General features: G+C 47.1%; 1 protein-coding gene across 1 annotated transcript in view; it reads left to right on the forward strand.

Annotated features, from left to right (window-relative positions):
• LAMB1 (laminin subunit beta 1) overlaps nt 1-17,342 on the forward strand; it is a 70,726-nt gene that overhangs the window by 48,501 nt on the left and 4,883 nt on the right. Inside the window, exons 25-30 of the mRNA XM_021682939.2 lie at nt 7,108-7,477; nt 9,986-10,170; nt 11,041-11,282; nt 13,911-14,114; nt 14,733-14,877; nt 16,938-17,145. Of these exons, the coding sequence (XP_021538614.2) occupies nt 7,108-7,477; nt 9,986-10,170; nt 11,041-11,282; nt 13,911-14,114; nt 14,733-14,877; nt 16,938-17,145 (1,354 nt within the window). The remainder of the gene's footprint in view (nt 1-7,107; nt 7,478-9,985; nt 10,171-11,040; nt 11,283-13,910; nt 14,115-14,732; nt 14,878-16,937; nt 17,146-17,342) is intronic.

Genomic DNA, 17,342 nt, shown 5'->3' on the forward strand with positions numbered 1-17,342 from the left:
CAGCATGACTTGGGAAATCAGATTTAATTTGATTCTTTAGAGGGCCACAAATACTCTTGTTAGTAGAGGGAAGGCTTATCTTACATGATCCTAATCACAGCACATGTGTCCCCTGCAGGGCAGTCGGGGCCGGGCCAGGCCAGGGGCGGGCAAACCCAGCCCACCGCCTGTGCGGTGCGTTTGTGTCTGATCTGTGGCCCGCAAAGCCTAACTTTGTCCTATCCAGGCCTTTATAGAGAAAGTTTGATGAGCCAGGGAGCTCATTTCTGCAAGTGAAATCATTACTTCCCACCTTTCGTCCCCAGACCGAAGTTAGCAAGGCCAAAGAAATAAATAAATAAAATGGTGGGCCTGAAGAGGTAGAGAATTTAAAGCAAAATCACATTCCTTTTTTAAAGATTTTATTTATTTATTTGAGAGAGAGAGAGAGAGCATGAGCAGGGGGAGGGGCAAAGGGAGAGGGAGAAGCAGGCTCCTCTCCGAGCAGGGATCCCAATGTGGGGCTCGATCCCAGGACCCTGGGATCGTGACCTGAGCCAAAGGCAGATGCTTAACCAACTGAGCCACCCAGGTGCCCCCAAAATCACATTTAAATATTGAAAAGAAGAGCCGTATGCACCCCAGTGTTCATAGCAGCAATGTCCGCAGTAGCCAAACTGTGGAAAGAGCCAGATGCCCTTCAACAGATGAATGGATAAAGAAGATGTGGTCCATATATACAATGGAATATTACTCAGCCATCAGAAAGGATGAATACCCAACTTTTACATCAACATGGATGGGACTGGAGATTATGCTAAGTGAAATAAGTCAAGCCGAGAAAGTCAATTATCATATGGTTTCACTTATTTGTGGAACATAAGGAATAACATGGAGGACATTAGGAGAAAGAAGGGAAAAATGAAGGGGGGATATCGGAGGGGAAGACGAACCATGAGACACTATGGACTCTGAGAAACAAAGTGAGGGTTCTAGAAGGAAGGGGGGTGGGGGGATGGGTTAGCCTGGTGATGGGTGTTAAGGAGGGCACGTACTGAATGGAGCACTGGGTGTTTATACGCAAACAATGAATCCTGGAACACTACATCAAAAACTAATGATGTATGGTGACTAACATAACATAATAAAGTTAAATTTAAAAAATCACATTTAAGAGACTAGAAAATTTAAATTTCCCTTACAGTAAAGTAGAACTGCCTAGGTAGAGGATCCGTGAAACTTTGGGCAGTAGAGCTAATCCTGGAGTCCCTACTCTGAGGCAGGGTCCATGATAGAATAACCCTGTTACCTGATTGTAGGACATAGTACTTTCTCCAGGCAGGCTGGATACCAGCACAGAGCTGAGCGTGCACTCAGCCTCATGGGGTGGGGACCCAGCAAAGAAGCACGGCCCCTTGGGTGCCAGGCTCCGGCAGGCCCCGTGAGGAAATGGCGCACGTAGGGTAACCTGATGGCAAGAAGCAGGAAGAGAGTGGTATAGACCTTTCTTTCCAACTGTCCCAGGAGGACCAGACCCATAGGAACTGGAGTCATGCAGCAAGGTTGAATGGAAAAGGTTAGCTGTAGGGGCCGTTTGCACTTGTGTGTGTGCTGAGCACTTGTAGGGATGTTAAATACATATTCTTGCTTTTATCCTTACAACTAATCATCTATGAGGATAAATATAACCTCTGCTTCACAGCTGAGAAAACTTAGGCTCAGAGAAGTTAAGTGACTTGCCCAAAAACCGCAGGTGAGGGCCGAGCTGGGAAGCCAGGCCTGTGTGGCCCAATGTCCCTGTTCTTTCCACAGGCCTGGCGGGTCCTTGATGACAGGTTTTTATTTTTTTTTAAGATTTTTTTTGTTCAGGGGCGCCTGGGTGGCTCAGTCAGTTAAGCGTCTGCCTCCGGCTCAGGTTATGATCCCAGGGTCCTGGGATCGAGCCCCGCATCGGGCTCCCTGCTCCATGGAAAGCGTGCTTCTCCCTCTCCCACTCCCCCTGCTTGTGTTCCCTCTCTTGCTGTGTCTCTCTCTGTCAAATAAATAAATTAAAAAAAAAAAAAAGATTTTCTTTATTCATTTGACAGAGAGAGCGAGTACAAGTAGGCAGAACCAGAGGGAGAGGGAGAAGCAGGCTTCCCGCAGAGCAGGGAGCCCGATGCGGGGCTCGATCCCAGGACCCTGGGATCATGACCTGAGCCGGAGACAGATGCTTAACCGACGGAGCCCCCCAGGCGCCCCAGATGACAGGTTTTTAGAGAGGAATTCTTGCCCTGGCTAGAGGTCAATAAGGGCAACATGCAGCGTGACTTGGGAAATCAGATTTAATTAGATTCTCTAGAGGGCCACAAATACTCTTGTTAGTAGTGGGGGGCGGGGGCGCCCTCAGGAAACCATGTACTGGGGACCCATGGGGGCGATTCGGTTTCACTAGACTATGGAAGCCTTGACTGCCAGGCCTTCAGTTGTTGGAGGGGCCTGGAAGAGGAGAGGGACGGATGGAAAGAAAGCAGGAAGTTAAACCTACTGATTCAGAGGCACACAGGCTAATGTTTCCTGTTCTGGGATTGACTTGCTAGTGTTTTCTTCTAGGCCTCAATATCTGTAAATTGGGTGCATTATTCATGTACTAGCTCTTAGAGATCATGTTTTTAAACGATGAGAAAATTTAGTAGAAGCAAAGGAAACCTACTGACCACATAGCCGAGAATGTATGTACAGGTGAAGGTGGAATTCTTAATGGCTCATTACAATCATTACGGGTTCATTTTTAAAATGCTAGTCTTCATCTTCATGACTTGTTCATCTTAAACACCAGGCCACAACTTTTGCTAAATACTTTCTTCTTTTCAAGAGAAAGTTTTCGATCCTCTGCCAGAGAATCCCATTTCTTAAAGCAGGCTGAGCTGTCGGTCCACTTAGACCCCTAGCCCTTCCTCTGAAGAGAAGAGAACAACCACTGGCCTCGTCAGAGACCATGGGCATAGTTTGTAAGTTTTAGATCCCAGCGAATGTGAGCTGGGATTGGAGGGTCTCCTTCATAATTTCAGTGTCCGTGATGTTGTCAGTTGTCAGGTGAGAACCAACCTTTCTGCTTCAGCGGGAAGTACTTTTGGGGGGGGTGTCTTTGTACAAAGTGGTACACGTGGGCCTTCCCATGTTTGCGTCCCAGGTGTCCCCAGGAGGGGTGCAGTTCTGGAAGCACGTGTCCACGGGAGCTTAGCGGTTTCCCCCACTTCAGTTTGAAAACCTGATACAGTGTAGTCCTTTGGTGACCTTCCAGAGAAGGTTCAGGCTGGAAGTGTTCAGTGATGAAACTGCAGTTCAGCCATCTGTGAAATTTGACTCTCTACTTTTTCAGTTAGAGGAAAGGGGTGTTGGTCAGCTTAGCTAACCCGGTCCTGTCTTCTGGAGAGAGCCGGGGCTCTGCCTGCCCTTGGAGCGCTGGCCCGGACTTCTCTCCACAGAGGAGAAAGCCTTCACGGGAGTGCACCTGCCTTTTAAATCCTACAGCTTGGGGCCCGTGTTCACCCCCTCAAAGATGCCCCTGACAGAATGAGAGCAAGAAAATGAAAAATTATTAGAGAAATTAAAAAATATATGGACCCATCTCTTGCCCCAAGTATGAATCCAGTGAGAACCTTTTTAGGACTGAATTAATGTGTGCCTTTGCATTATCTATGGGAAAGAAAGAATTTTCTAACCAAACTAAATGTGCCCCATCTGCCTCAGTTGTCCCAAACCTAGGAGAGAGAGTCAAGTAGGCATAGGTCTCCTGGGCCACCTAGGCCCCACATGGCTCTGCTCACTGGGGCCAGCAGGGCGGAAGCAGACTGAGCAATCCCATTGTTTACAAATGGCATCATGCATTCCTCTTCTTACATAGGTCATTAGGTTCGTGCATCAGCCCGCACTGGCCTACTCCCAAAGTCATGACTGCTGCAGCTCCACTCTTTGAAGGATGAACACACATTCTCCACCTACCCCCCCCCCCCCCCCCCCCCCTTCCCCATTTTCACCCTCCCCCCCCTTCTCTCTCACCCCTACAAGCACACATTAACATACAAAAGGAAGGCTAGAACAGCTGGGGAACTAACAGAGGGTCAGCAAGCACTTGGCAACTGTTAGAAATGCAAATTCTCAAGTCCCACCCAGACCTACGGATTCGGAGTCGAATGTGAGGGGACGAGAGGAGGGAAGCAGTCTGTGTTTAGTGGACCCTCCAGGTGATCCCGATGTACGCCCAAGTGTGACAGGCTAGGACCTAGATGACCCACGTAACTTCTAGCTTTTCTGAAAGATAACCGAATTTTACCAAACGACATTGGAAATCCATTCCTAAAGTGTAAACAGTGTAAACTCTTAATCATCAAATTTCTTACTGTTCTTCTGATCCTCAGAAACTGTTGAAAGCAGCAGTTTCTGACACCTTTCCCATTATTTCTCTTGGGTGTCTCCCACTATTCCACTGGGGAAAGAGTCTGTGGTCAAATGAGTTTGGGATACAACTGGGTAAAAACAGCACAAAACGAGGTTTCTCCTGCCGAACTCCTCTGAGCCTTCAATGTGCTGATGTTTGTTTGGAATCTTCCAGAGGAGAATGTCTTTCCTGAACTTACTGATCACAGAACCCTTCTCTCCAGGAACATGCCCTAGAAATAACGGTGCAGGGAACACGCTTGAAGTGATTCACAGCTCGCTCAAGCTGCTCCCTGACTCGTAAGAATGACCCCAAAAGCATAGGAAAAATCAAACTGCCAGAAATGCCTGGAAAGAAACAATATGCATAAGGAAAAAAAAGTTTAGTTTTGAAAACCCAAGGCATGAAGGGAATGCTATGTTTTCAACCCAAAAGTTGAAGACTGGAATATTCCATAGTTGAAATCTTTGAAAAAAATCATGATGTTATTGGCAAGTATACAAAGATAAACATAAGGCCATGACAGCTTTTTGTTTCCCAGTGGAAATGTGGTCAGGCTTCACTCTGGGCAGCAAACTACCAGACACTTGCCTGACTGAAAGTCATGATGATGAAACTGTCCGTCGAGCGCTCACTATGAACTGGACATTCCTCTAAGCACTTTGGAATTAAGCTATTCCATATCCTGAAAGCGAGCCTATGGGGTAGATATAGTTATTACCCCATCTTACAGATGTGAAGTCAGTGACTTGGTTTCCTCAGTGCACAGCTCAGGGTTGCGTAGCTGGGGGGTGGGGAAGGCAGGATGGGCAGCCGCCAGGCAGCCGGAGCCTTCTCACCCCACCGCTGCACTCCTCAGACCTGCTGCCCGGGAACGGGGAGGCCAGTGGCCAACGAAGGCAATGAGGGATTAAACTAGCAATAAAAGGCAGGCTGTGGCAAGGGTCACACAAATGGACGACAAGCGCATCTCTCTGGGTTTAGAGGGTAGAGGCTAGTCAGCAAATCTCAGGACCATCAGTGAAACTGGTTCTGGAAGATGTTTCCTTAGAAAGACTTTCGGAGACCAAGAGCAGCTGTTGAACCAAGACGGTTTTACAACACTATCTGAGAGCATGAATGTGTTGTGTTTTGCCACAGTCAAAATTACGTTTTTAGGAGGGTGATTTTTTTTTTAAGTTTTTTTTATTAACATATAATGTATTATTTGTTTCAGAGGTACAGGTCTGTGATTCAACATTCTTACACACTTCACAGCGCTCACCATAGCACATACCCTCCCCGATGTCCATCACCCAGCCACCCATCCCTCCCAGCCCCCACCACTCCAGCAACCCTCAGTTTGTTTCCTGAGACTAAGAGTAGGAAGATGATTTTGTTTTAGTGGGGTATGTAAATGTCCCTTGCGTGCCTGTACTGAAAATGAAGTTAGAACCTCAGTTGGCAAAGACCGTTGAGCGCCAGTGAACCCTGTGCTTGGTGCTGAGAATGGAAACCGTGGTTTCAGATAGACTCCTACTCTTGGAATCCTCAGGGAAATAATGTATTTGTTTGGGGGGGGGGGGCTTTTTGTATATTTTTTATATCTCCCACCTTTCCCCCGAAAGGATTTAAGGCCAGAGATGTTTGTACGGGCCTTTTGTTTTTCAGACACTATACAAATACTGTGAAATATCAAGTGTTGATATAAAAATAAGTTAATCCCGGGGCGCCTGGGTGGCTCAGTGGGTTAAGCGTCCGACTCTTGACTTGGGCCCACGTCAGGATCTCAGGGTTGTGACACTGAGCCCGGTGACCGGCTCCACACTCGGCCAGTCGGCTTGAGGTTCTCCCTCTCCCTGTGCCCCTCCCCCCCAAAATAAATCAATCAATCCTTAAAAAAAATCAGTTCATCCCCTGCAATGTGGGGCTCTAAGCCAGGATTCAATGGCACAGACTGTGCGATAAGGAATGTGAGCCAAGGTCCTTTACCAGTTGGTTCTGGCTAAGATGCCAGCCCGGTCGGGCCAGTGAGAAGTTGGGGCCGACTGGCTCCCGGGTTCCTTCTCTCGCTTCTGACACTTCCTGAGCCTGTGCTCATAGTGCTGGGGCTGGTTTTCACAGTGGCAGATACCCACACGCTGTACTTCATTGAAAGCCTTTGAACTAGATACTTAGAATGCCTGTGACTTCATGGTCACTGAGTTTTCTTTTTATCAAGTTTGTTGCATTTCAGCAAGTATTCGCCATTCTGTTTGGTGACCAGGTCGGGTGAGGGATGTTAGGAGTTGTCCCTTGGTGCTGTCAGATGTCATCTGAGTTGTCTGCACTGACAGCATCTGTGGGGAAGTCAAAGTCAAAGGGAGGCAGAGGTGGGCCAGAGTTTAAGAGCACAGACTGGAGTTGCAACAGGCTGAACTTGAATCCTGGCCCAGCAATTTCCTGGCTGTAAGACTTAGGGCAAGCCACCTATCCCATAGGGTTCAGTGACACGGCGCATGTAAACCATTTCTGCAACGCCAGGCACGGTAAGTGTCACCCTAAAAAAATTACTAGTGTTACCGTTACTAAGCGGTTATCGAGTGTCCGGGTAATGCCTGGACTGGAGGACGCCGCCGCTCTAGTCTCTCCCAGAGCCTTTGGTAGACACGTGACTGCGGCTTCTGCATGCCGAGTCTTGTCGCTGAGGTCTGTGATCTGGTGGATCACCAGTGCTGTTTCCCTTCCAGCCTGCGACTGTGACCCCAGGGGCATTGAGACGCCACAGTGTGACCAGTCCACTGGCCAGTGCATCTGCGTCGAGGGGGTCGAGGGTCCACGCTGTGACAAGTGCACGCGCGGGTACTCGGGGGTCTTCCCCGACTGCACTCCCTGCCACCAGTGCTTTGCTCTCTGGGACGTGATCATCGCCGAGTTGACCAATCGGACCCAGAAGTTCCTGGAGAAAGCCAAGGCCTTGAAGATCAGTGGTGTGATCGGGCCATACCGGGAGACGGTGGACTCGGTGGAGAAAAAAGTCAATGAGATCAGAGACATCCTGGCCCAGAGCCCCGCCGCGGAGCCGCTGAAAAACATTGGGGATCTCTTTGAGGAAGCGGAGTAAGTAGTCCCTGAGCCAGGGAAGGCGCTCACAGTATTGTTTCAACCTGCCGAGAGATGCCCAGGCGTGGCGCCTCCATCAGAAGGCGTGGCGTGCCCTGTGAGTGAACTCGGATGCCGCGTCATTGGCTTTCCAGCAGTCTTCACTCTGGGCATTTGGGCGAGTGAACACTGACCAAATTGCAGAGGCTGCAGAATAGACTATGTGCGGGTCCCGTTCAGCGCTCCTCTTTGCGAACGGTGCTCCGAGCTAGTAGAATGGCAAGGACATTGGCTTCGGAGACAGAGGCTCCGTAAATGAGCCGTAGCTTGATTAGTTGCTAGGCTTGAGAATTTGAATGACTCACTTAGGCCGCGTCTCTCTCTTCCCTCCTCCAGAGGAGGGGAAGGCAGTATTTACCTTTACCTTACAGAGCAGCAGAAGGATTGATCTGTGAAATGACAGTGTAATTGCCAAAAACACGATGAATAGAAGTCGTCGTTACTACGCTTTGCTCCTAACCAGGAAATCCATTCTCACAGCAGGACCCCTGCTTCCAAGTCCTTTCTGCAGCTCCGCCGCTGGTTGGCTAAAGCAGTGCTCCCCTCTGTAATTATAACAAATTCTCCTCAGTGAAAAATCCTCCTCGTAGCCCTTCTCCGGGTTATCCTCTCTGCCTGGTGTCTATTTTGCCAGTGAAAGGAGAGAGAACTGAGCTCTGAGTGATGCTCAACTTCTCGGGGCTCATTTTTTGACCATTTCTCCTGCTCCCAAACACCCCCACTCCCTTCCCACATTTTCTCTGTGAAGGGACGGGAATCAGCCTCTCTGGGAAGCCAGATGGACTTTTCATCTCCGCACTGTGAGCAGCAAGCTGCAAGGGATCAGCTGACATGCGCTTAGGCACCTTGTGGGAGGCCCTTCCTGGGCCTTCTAGATTTCAAGTAGCTGGTCCCTTGGTTTCAGGCCAGAGGTTTCATGTCCAAGACCATGGGGTGGACCAGAGTGCTGGGAAATGTCTGATGCGGCGATAGTGCATTTAATGAGGAATCTTAGCTCATTAGAGTTCTGGACGGTGTACAGCTCAGTCTCCTAACACGTAGCGATAACAAGTTCTGGAAGGCTGTGGTCCAAGCACAAGCCCATTTAGGACCTGATTCTTGGCCTTGGTCTCACACACCCAAGGGAGAAAATCAAGCTGGGTGTCCTTTGAGAGCCTGCCGGAGGAGGGATTACATTCCCGAAATGGCTCTGTTGCTCCCCTCGCTAGTCCTCTAATTGGAGAGATTGTAATCATCCCAGGGAAACTGGTTTCATTAATCTTTTTTCAACACAACATCCGAAGATGGGTGTCTTAGGATCCAAAGTGGCATTACTAAAAAAATACACAGTGTTAGATTTGGTTTCTTTAAAAATCATTTAACATTGTAGGAGAGCTGAGAAGAAAACCAAAGCCTTCTGTGAATCAGCAGGTGAACAGAAGAAAGCACTGAAAAAAGAAACTATATTATAATTGTCTCAGGAAAAAGTGGTGGGGTTTATAAAATGTAATTTAACCTACAAATCCTTTGAAGTACTTTTTGAGTTGGATCATGGTTTTATCTCGGCCTTAAATGGCGTTTTTCAAATGGCCCCCAGCCTTTTAGCCCCCACTATGTTTTCCCAGTGTTTTTTTATACTGACTAGTATTTCCCTGAGGAGACAATGAATTGGGTGGCCCAGTAAAGCCCAGAGCCGAGGTCTTCTCAAATATTGTTTTCTTTGTTATAATATGTACATATACACACACACTGTATTTATAAGTAATGTACAAATAGATGCTTAAAATACAGCTTTGGGGATGTGAAATACAGAAGAAAATGCAGTTGGGTTTAGATTCCAAATGAAATATTGTGAAAGCTAACTGCGGATCGAAGTCCGTCCTGGTAGATACTACCTCCTTTCTCATGAGAAATAAAAGGGTTGCTTGTTGGTGGAAGTAGGAGGGTCCTTGGATGGGACCTTGCCACCGGGGGAAGTATATGAAAAGCTGTGGGTGGGTCCCGGGGTTCCTGGTGGCTGTGAGACTTCCTTTCTGCATGTCCCGTCTTGACGGTGATCCCTGAGGTTCAGATAAGCGCATTTCTCGGCAGGTGGCTGGGAAGTACAATTCTACACTGGAGTTCTTTATGTCTTTTGAGTTGTGGGACTGTCTGGACTTGACGCTGCTCGCATTCAGAGCTGGAGCTCCATGCCCTGGACCTTTGCTCAGGTGCTCAGAATCCCTTCAGGAGCTTCCGCCGCAACACAGCTGATGGGCGCTTCGGTGTTTTTCTTCAAGGTCTTGGAAGAAAGGAAAATTGTTAGATTTGATACAGTCTCTTAATGATGAAGAGAATAAAACCAGGACTTGGAAATAGTTAGAAAGTACGGAATTGGTTTGAAAACACAGAGTAAGGGGTACAGGATTTGTAGAAAATACAAAAACCAGACTTCAGAACTCCCCTTTGGTTTATTTTACTTAGGCAAACTTCTCCTCCCCTTTACAGGAAATTAACCAAAGACGTTTCAGAAAAGATGGCTCAAGTAGAAGTGAGATTGTCTGACACAGCTTCACAAAGCAACAGCACAGCCAGAGAACTAGATGCTCTGCAGGCAGAAGCGGAAAGCCTAGACAACACAGTGAAAGAGCTTGCTGAGCAATTGGAATTTATCAAAAACTCAGATATTCGGGGTGAGCATTTTTTTGTGCAAATACGCAGTCCTGGACAATGGATTCAACACACTGTCTGACCCTCTAGTACGGCACTTTCAGAATAAAATTTAGTGCTTTCTAATAATCTTAGAGCTTTTTCTCACCAAGTCTCTGGCACAAGTAAGGATTAAGGCCCCCGATCACAAATGTGCGACCTGGGACTCGGAGAGCCTAAGACCCGGGAGAGGTTCCGTGGCGTGAGCAGCGGAATGGCATCCGGTTCCTGATTTGTTTTCAGTGGATGGTTTAACCTCCTTGGTGTTTCTTGGAAATGCGCTCTTGTGAATAGTTCAGAAATCACATTGATATTTCAGCAGATTCTTTTATATTCAAGAATGTTGCCTGGTCAGGGAAGAATTTTTGCAGCATCAGATCCCGCTAACCATCCTATTCTACGCACAACCCTTTATTTTTCTGGCTAGGTCCTCAAAGCCACAGTATGCCATGCTGTTTTATATATGTCATACTAGCCATTTGAGTGGCTCTGAATAGTTAAATGAGTAGGAAAAGAGAAGAAAAAATATCTGGGTATGTAATCTGCGGGCCGCCTGATGCTGTTGGCTGTTGACTGAGAACTGGAAGATCGCCTGTTTGCAGAAACATCTGCATGACTGAGTTAATTTTGCATCCAGATGTTTGGCATCCTCCAGAGCCAGAATAGCTGCTAATGGGACACAGTGTAGCCATTGCTCATGAGGGGAAAGTTATGTTTCTTCCTAAAGATTTTAGTCCTTGAATTTTAGAGCAAAATCATACAGTCAATTTTGGGGCAGACACCAGATACGGCCATCGCTTCCTGAGACTGAGCACAAGAGGTTTCACTGTGGGCGATTCCATTTTGTGCCCTAGGTGCCTTGGATAGCATTACCAAGTACTTCCAGATGTCTCTAGCGGCAGAGGAGAGGGTGAACGCCTCCACCACAGACCCCAACAGCACCGTGGAGCAGTCGGCGCTCACCCGGGACCGAGTCGAAGACTTGATGATGGAGCGAGAAGCCCAGTTCAGAGAAAAACAAGAGGAACAGGCCCGCCTTCTGGATGAACTGGCAGGCAAACTACAAAGTCTGGACCTTTCAGCGGCTGCCGAAATGGTAAGGTTTTTGAGGGTTTGGCCCCAAGGCTAGGATGCAATAGGAAGAGAAACAACCCTGTTTTGTCTATAATCCTGTTCACTTTGCAAATGAACCAGCGGGAGTGAAACCGGTCTCTAGTCTCTGGACCACCTATGGGTGACCACCTATGGGTACCCACCATCCAGCCAGATCAAAACAACAACATCTGCCTTTCCACACACCCCCTCCTTCCCCCACAAACCCCCACCCCCACCCCCGGGTTCCAGAGGTTTCTCTGTGATACAAAGAATCAGGACTACTTTCCCAGACTGTTACACTGACTTGCTGACTTCCTATTCAAATTTGAACCCTTTAGACTGTGGACATTTCTTTTTTTACATAGTTCTAATTTGAAGTGCAAACTCCCTTTTCCGTGGAGCAGTTTCAGGAACCATTCTGGGAGGGACTTGAAAAAATTAAGGGAGCAAAAGAATTTTTCCCTTGGTGTAAATTCGAATGTTCCTTTGTTCCAGTAACTTTACCTGGTGAAGATTAACCCTGAGACCAACCGCGAAAGTAGATTCATTTCCCAGAAGCTTTTAAAGAGTAACTCTGGAGCCAAACGAAATTGAGTAGTGAGTTTAATGAAGATCGGGCAGAAGGCCAAAAAAAGCCAAACTCTGCCTGTTTTGTCCTCTTGTTTCCTTATCGTTTTTCAGGGAAGGACACCTACTGAGAGAATTTGGAGGGTATTGTTTATAGAATAAGGCTTGTGGTCTCTTAGCTTAGGAACACAGAGGAAGAGTAATAGCAAGAGGCAGGTGGATGCAGAGAGGCCAAGGGGACAGTGCAGGCTTCCTTGGGATTTTGTCTTTAGTGAAAAGCCCCCTCCCCTCCCTCCCTGCCTCCTTACCTTGCCCATCTCGCGTTCTCTGCAGTTGGCAAAAACACACTGTCGCTGCTACTGTATTGTGCCAAACGTAATTGCTGCCTACAGGGTTATAGATTCTCTTATCACACGTTATAGCATGTAGTGGGACTAGGGAGTAAGGTAGATCTCCTGTCATGGTTTAATAGAAACATGGGGGCCCAGAGCAGTGTGCCCACTGCGCTTTGTAGGGCACAAAGTAACTATATACAGGCATGGGATGACAGCTCTCTCAGTCTTTCCTTTCGGGATTGATGCCTTAGAAATTCCAATAAAAACCAGTAATCACAAACAAAATCCACGCACTAAAGCGAAAGCAGCTGAGCGTGCTGAAGGATGTTTGCTTTGCAACAGAGGGTAGTGAGGGAGTGGGGGGCCGTGTGAATGGGTGCCCTTTCCCCGTGGTTGCTTTTCCATCGGGTGAGCTAACCTTGGGGTTTGCCAGCTTCTGGTTGCTCATTGGATGTATGCAATTCTCCTCTGCGATCTCTCTTTACGGGTTCCATACTGACAGTTCTTGGATAGAGAGGTTTTTGTCCCTTTGTGTTTTTCAAGTACCTTCAGTTCTTTGTTTTGTGTATATTTAGATAGACCCATGCCATTTTTTTCATGCCTGCGGCTGAAATAAAACAGATCTCCTCATGTGTTGTCAGAGTGTTTTTAGAAAGCATCCCTGAGCCCTTATGCTTCCCTTAAGGCCCCCATTCTTCTAGAGTATAAACTTTCTTCTCTGAAGCTTTTTATATGCTATAAACCAGATACATGAAAGTCCATTATTTTGAGACACACTGGAATTATAATTATCATAAAACTGTTAGTCTAAGGAGTTGACTATTTATTCAAAAACGACTTTTTCCTTGTCGGGGAGCATTACCTGCTTTTCACTATCTCTGTTCAACGTGAGAGGACAGCTCCACAGTTTTCTCCCTGCTCAGCCTTTTCCATCATATAGCAAACTTATCATTTATCCGTTTGTGTGTGTATGCCATGGCCAGGCTCAGATCTTTGGAAGTTTCTGATAGGTAAGGAAGAGGAGTATGGGGAGGGAGAACTGGGAGGGGGGGTGGGATTGCTTATTTGTAAAAGTTAAATCTACCTTTGTTCCTTCTGTTTTCTGGTTCCCTTTCACATCTGGAATGTTCTCCCACTTCCCTGCTCAAATCCCACCAGCCAGCTCATCCTTCCCCGATGACTACAAGCCTCCGTGGTCTCTCTCCTTTGTCTGCTTTCTTTCCTACTTACAGCACGTGACCTCTTCTTGGCTGTTTTACGGAGAGTGAGCCTGTCTTCCTCACTAGATCTGAAGGTACTGAAAGGCCAGACAGGAGCCTTCTAGGTCACTCTATGGACCAGGACAGTTTCTCAATACCTTTTTTTTTTTTTTAGTCCAGTGATTTAGGATAAAGGGGAAGCATTCTTTTGCTCTCCTGTTGGCAGATTTCAGCCTCACAGCAGATCAGTTTGCACCCCACGCAGCACCCAGATGGCATTCCAGTTCATCGGGGCAGAGGGCACTGGTGAAGTGTCGTAAACTCTGTTTCCTTGGCAGTGAGTAGGTTAGCTTATTCCTAAGCTCTGTGCTCCTCTCCCCGCTCCCCCGCCCCGCCCGAGCACTGTGCTCCCTGGAGCACCCTTGCCAAGGACCACCTACACGCTCTCTGGGGCCACCCAGGCCCTGCACAGCTGTGCTGAGCTTCAGACTCCCTCTGAAGGCCAGGGCCTGCTCCCCCTTTTTGCAGACCTGCGGGACGCCCCCAGGGGCCTCGTGTTCCGAGACGGAGTGTGGCGGCCCCAGCTGCAGAACAGACGAAGGCGAGAAGAAGTGTGGGGGACCCGGCTGCGGGGGCCTGGTCACGGTGGCACACGGAGCCTGGCAGAAAGCCATGGACTTCGACCGAGACGTCCTGAGCGCGCTGGCCGAGGTGGAGCAGCTCTCCAAGACGGTAATTCGGGGGCAGCCTTGCTTTGTGGTGTTGGCTCTCAGTGACAGGCTAGAGGATCTGGAAGGGAGAGATCGGTGTTCCATGGTGAAATGAAAGGGACATGGCAAGGACACGTCAAGTGTCAAAGTGCCGGTTGTTGTGAAGTCAGCGAAAAAAATACACAGGGAGGTTTTCTTCACAGAATATTTAAGAATTTGCTCTCTTCTCATGACAGTGATTTGAGATCATTTGTTACTTATTATGGGTCCAGGGTTATGAATACATTGAGCTGTGCTATAAAAATTTCATGCTGAGCAGCTGAGCATTTATTTTTCTAAAGCGACCATGTTAACATCCTGTTTTATAGGCCACCAAATGGTTCAGAGGAGTTAGAAACAATTAGAAAAAAATGTTTATATGCTAGCCTGATCTGTATGAGAAATTGTGTGGCCAGCTCTAGATGGAGTACTTTCTGTCCATAGAGGAACACAGTACAGTTGAATGAGAGACATTTGTTTCTAAAACCCATGGTTCCAAATGCATAGCTTTTCAGCGTCACTTTCCGGGCCATTTATAGTATTCTGGTCTGCCGTAGAAAGAGTGAAGTTGTTCCCTGGGTCATTTATTCCTCATATTTAGGTCTCTGAAGCAAAACTGAGGGCAGATGAGGCAAAACAGAATGCTCAGGATGTTCTGCTGAAAACCAATGCTACCAAAGAAAAAGTGGACAAGAGCAACGAGGACCTGAGGAATCTGATCAAGCAAATCAGAAACTTTCTGACCCGTAAGTTGTTTTCATTTGACTTTTAGACATTGCTTCTTCTTGTCGAATATAAAAAATGTTTTATAAGAATCTGTGTTTGAGAGACCAGAATTCAAGTCTGCATTTTAGAGAAAATCCATTTCTGGCTGGGAATAAAGTCAACGTTTCAAAAGAAAAAGTCCATGTTAAGAAATGTTGGCATTTCTTAAGCTATGTGTACGTAAGTCATCTTCTCTGATGTTATGCAGACACAGATGGGATACCCAAGTAGGAATCAAGTCAAACACATGCTGTGAGAACGAATTTGGAATCTGTTAGAGATTACATAGAATGTCATTAGATCCTCAAAGCAGTAGCTTATTTTGACACTGCCTGCAAACCTTTGTAATCCTCTTATTTACAGGACACCATACTTAGGGTTAGCTCCATCCCTTCATGTTCTGTAGAGAAAGAGAAAATCTCTAGTTTGTGGTCCAGCTAAGTGTTTCTGGTCACAGTCTGAGTGTCATCAGTAAAGGATGGTTTTGGCTTCAAGTTACACAAAACTTTCAACTGAAATGGGGTCAATCAAAAAAGATGCATACTGTATCACATAGCAAGAGGTTCTGGGGCTCATGTAGTAAAGGGTATCTGCTTTGTTCTTGGGCCAGCTCCTGGTTACAAGGTGGCTGCCCAAAGTTTCAGACTTCACACAAAGCCTCGACAATCCCTCGTGAAAGAAGAGACGACCTGTTTCCCTACTGTATCTTTTCTAAAGGAAGGAAATCTTCCTCCAGACGCCTGGAGCAGCCATCCCCATAAATCTCACGGGCCAGGAAAGCATCCCATCCCATGCATAAATGTCAAATGGAATGGGATTACCATCATTGGCAGACTAATCAGCATTTAACTCTGAGTTGCTAAGTTTACCTTCTCTTAGTGGTGGGTGCCTGAACAAAATAGTATTCTGTTAGCAAGGAAAATGGGGAGTAAGAAAGGAGCCAATGGTATTCCTATGGCTATCTTAATATCCTGTGGAAGCCATCACATGATCAAATATTTTCCTGTGCTTAAACCCTTAGGGGTCCATTTTTATGTTCTTTAATAGTTAAAAAGTAAAACAAAAAACCTTAAATCAATGACATGTTTGAAGCTTAACCTCTTGGGCATTTTTCTGACCACTTTTCACATTAGACATTTGAAATTCCTTGGCTTCTGTGATAATATGCTATCAGATTCTCTTGCTTCTCTGCCTGGATTTTCTCTCTTCCTGTAACTTCCAGAATCCAGATAATTTATGTAAGAACTATCAGCTCTTTATCTCTGCATTTGCAGTAGTCTAGCTATTCTTCCAACGTCAATTAAAAGCGCTACTTGGGCATCTGGGTGGCTCAGTTAAGCCTCTGACTCTTGGTTTCGGCTCAGGTCATGATCTCAGGGTCGTGTGACTGAGCCCCGTGTCAGGCTCTGTGCTCACCGCAGCGTCTGCTGGAGATTCCCTCTCCCTCTGCCCCTCCCCCATTTGCTGCTCTTCTGTAATCTGAACCATTCACTCTGCTGGACTTTGACGGGACATGCTTGGCCCATACAGTCTCTCCATCCAGAGATGTCCATCTTCTTCCCTTCAAATCCCATTATCCTTCAAAATCTTATCAGTTCTTCATCCTCCACAAAAGCCTTCCCAGACTTTCCCAGTCTACAGCAAATTCCAGTAGTTACTTTTTCCACACGTAACTACTCAACTAGACTATAAATTCTTTTTTTTTTTTTTTAAAGATTTTATTTATTTATTTGACAGAAAGAGACACAGCAAGAGAGGGAACAGAAGCAGGGGGAGTGGGAGAGGAAGAGGCAGGCTTCCCGCGGAGCAGGGAGCCCGATGTGGGGCTCGATCCCAAGACCCTGGGATCATGACCTGAGCCGAAGGCAGACGCTTAGCGACTGAGCCACCCAGGCGCCCCTAGACTATAAATTCTTAAACAGGAAGTGGCTATGTCTTGGTGTCACCCCAGAAGGCAGTTCACCTGGTGGGTGACGAGAAGTGACGAAGTTAGCCATCTGTGACTCTGGCCTCTCTGTGGGGACATCTTTGCTTTTCACAGAGGACAGTGCGGACCTGGACAGCATCGAAGCAGTGGCTAACGAAGTACTGAAGATGGAGATGCCCAGCACCCCGCAGCAGTTACAGAACTTGACAGAAGATATTCGGGAACGAGTTGAAAGCCTTTCTCAAGTCGAGGTTATTCTACAGCAAAGCGCTGCTGACGTTGCCAGAGCGGAGATGTTGCTGGAAGAAGCTAAGAGAGCCAGGTATCTGAAGACGTTGTGGCATTTAGGGGGCTTCTGTTGTGTGTCTAGCAGGGAGCAAAAAGTCTTTCTTTAACCGGGGAGATTTCTAAGACTGACCTGTAGGAGTCTCTCTGGGTCATTCCAAGAGGCTGTTCTTTAAATTTTTTTTTAATGTTGTGAGAGGAAGTAACATTTTCATGTTCACATAGATTGTCTCC

This window comes from Neomonachus schauinslandi, chromosome 12, assembly GCF_002201575.2.
Source record: "Neomonachus schauinslandi chromosome 12, ASM220157v2, whole genome shotgun sequence".
Lineage (NCBI taxonomy): Eukaryota > Metazoa > Chordata > Mammalia > Carnivora > Phocidae > Neomonachus > Neomonachus schauinslandi.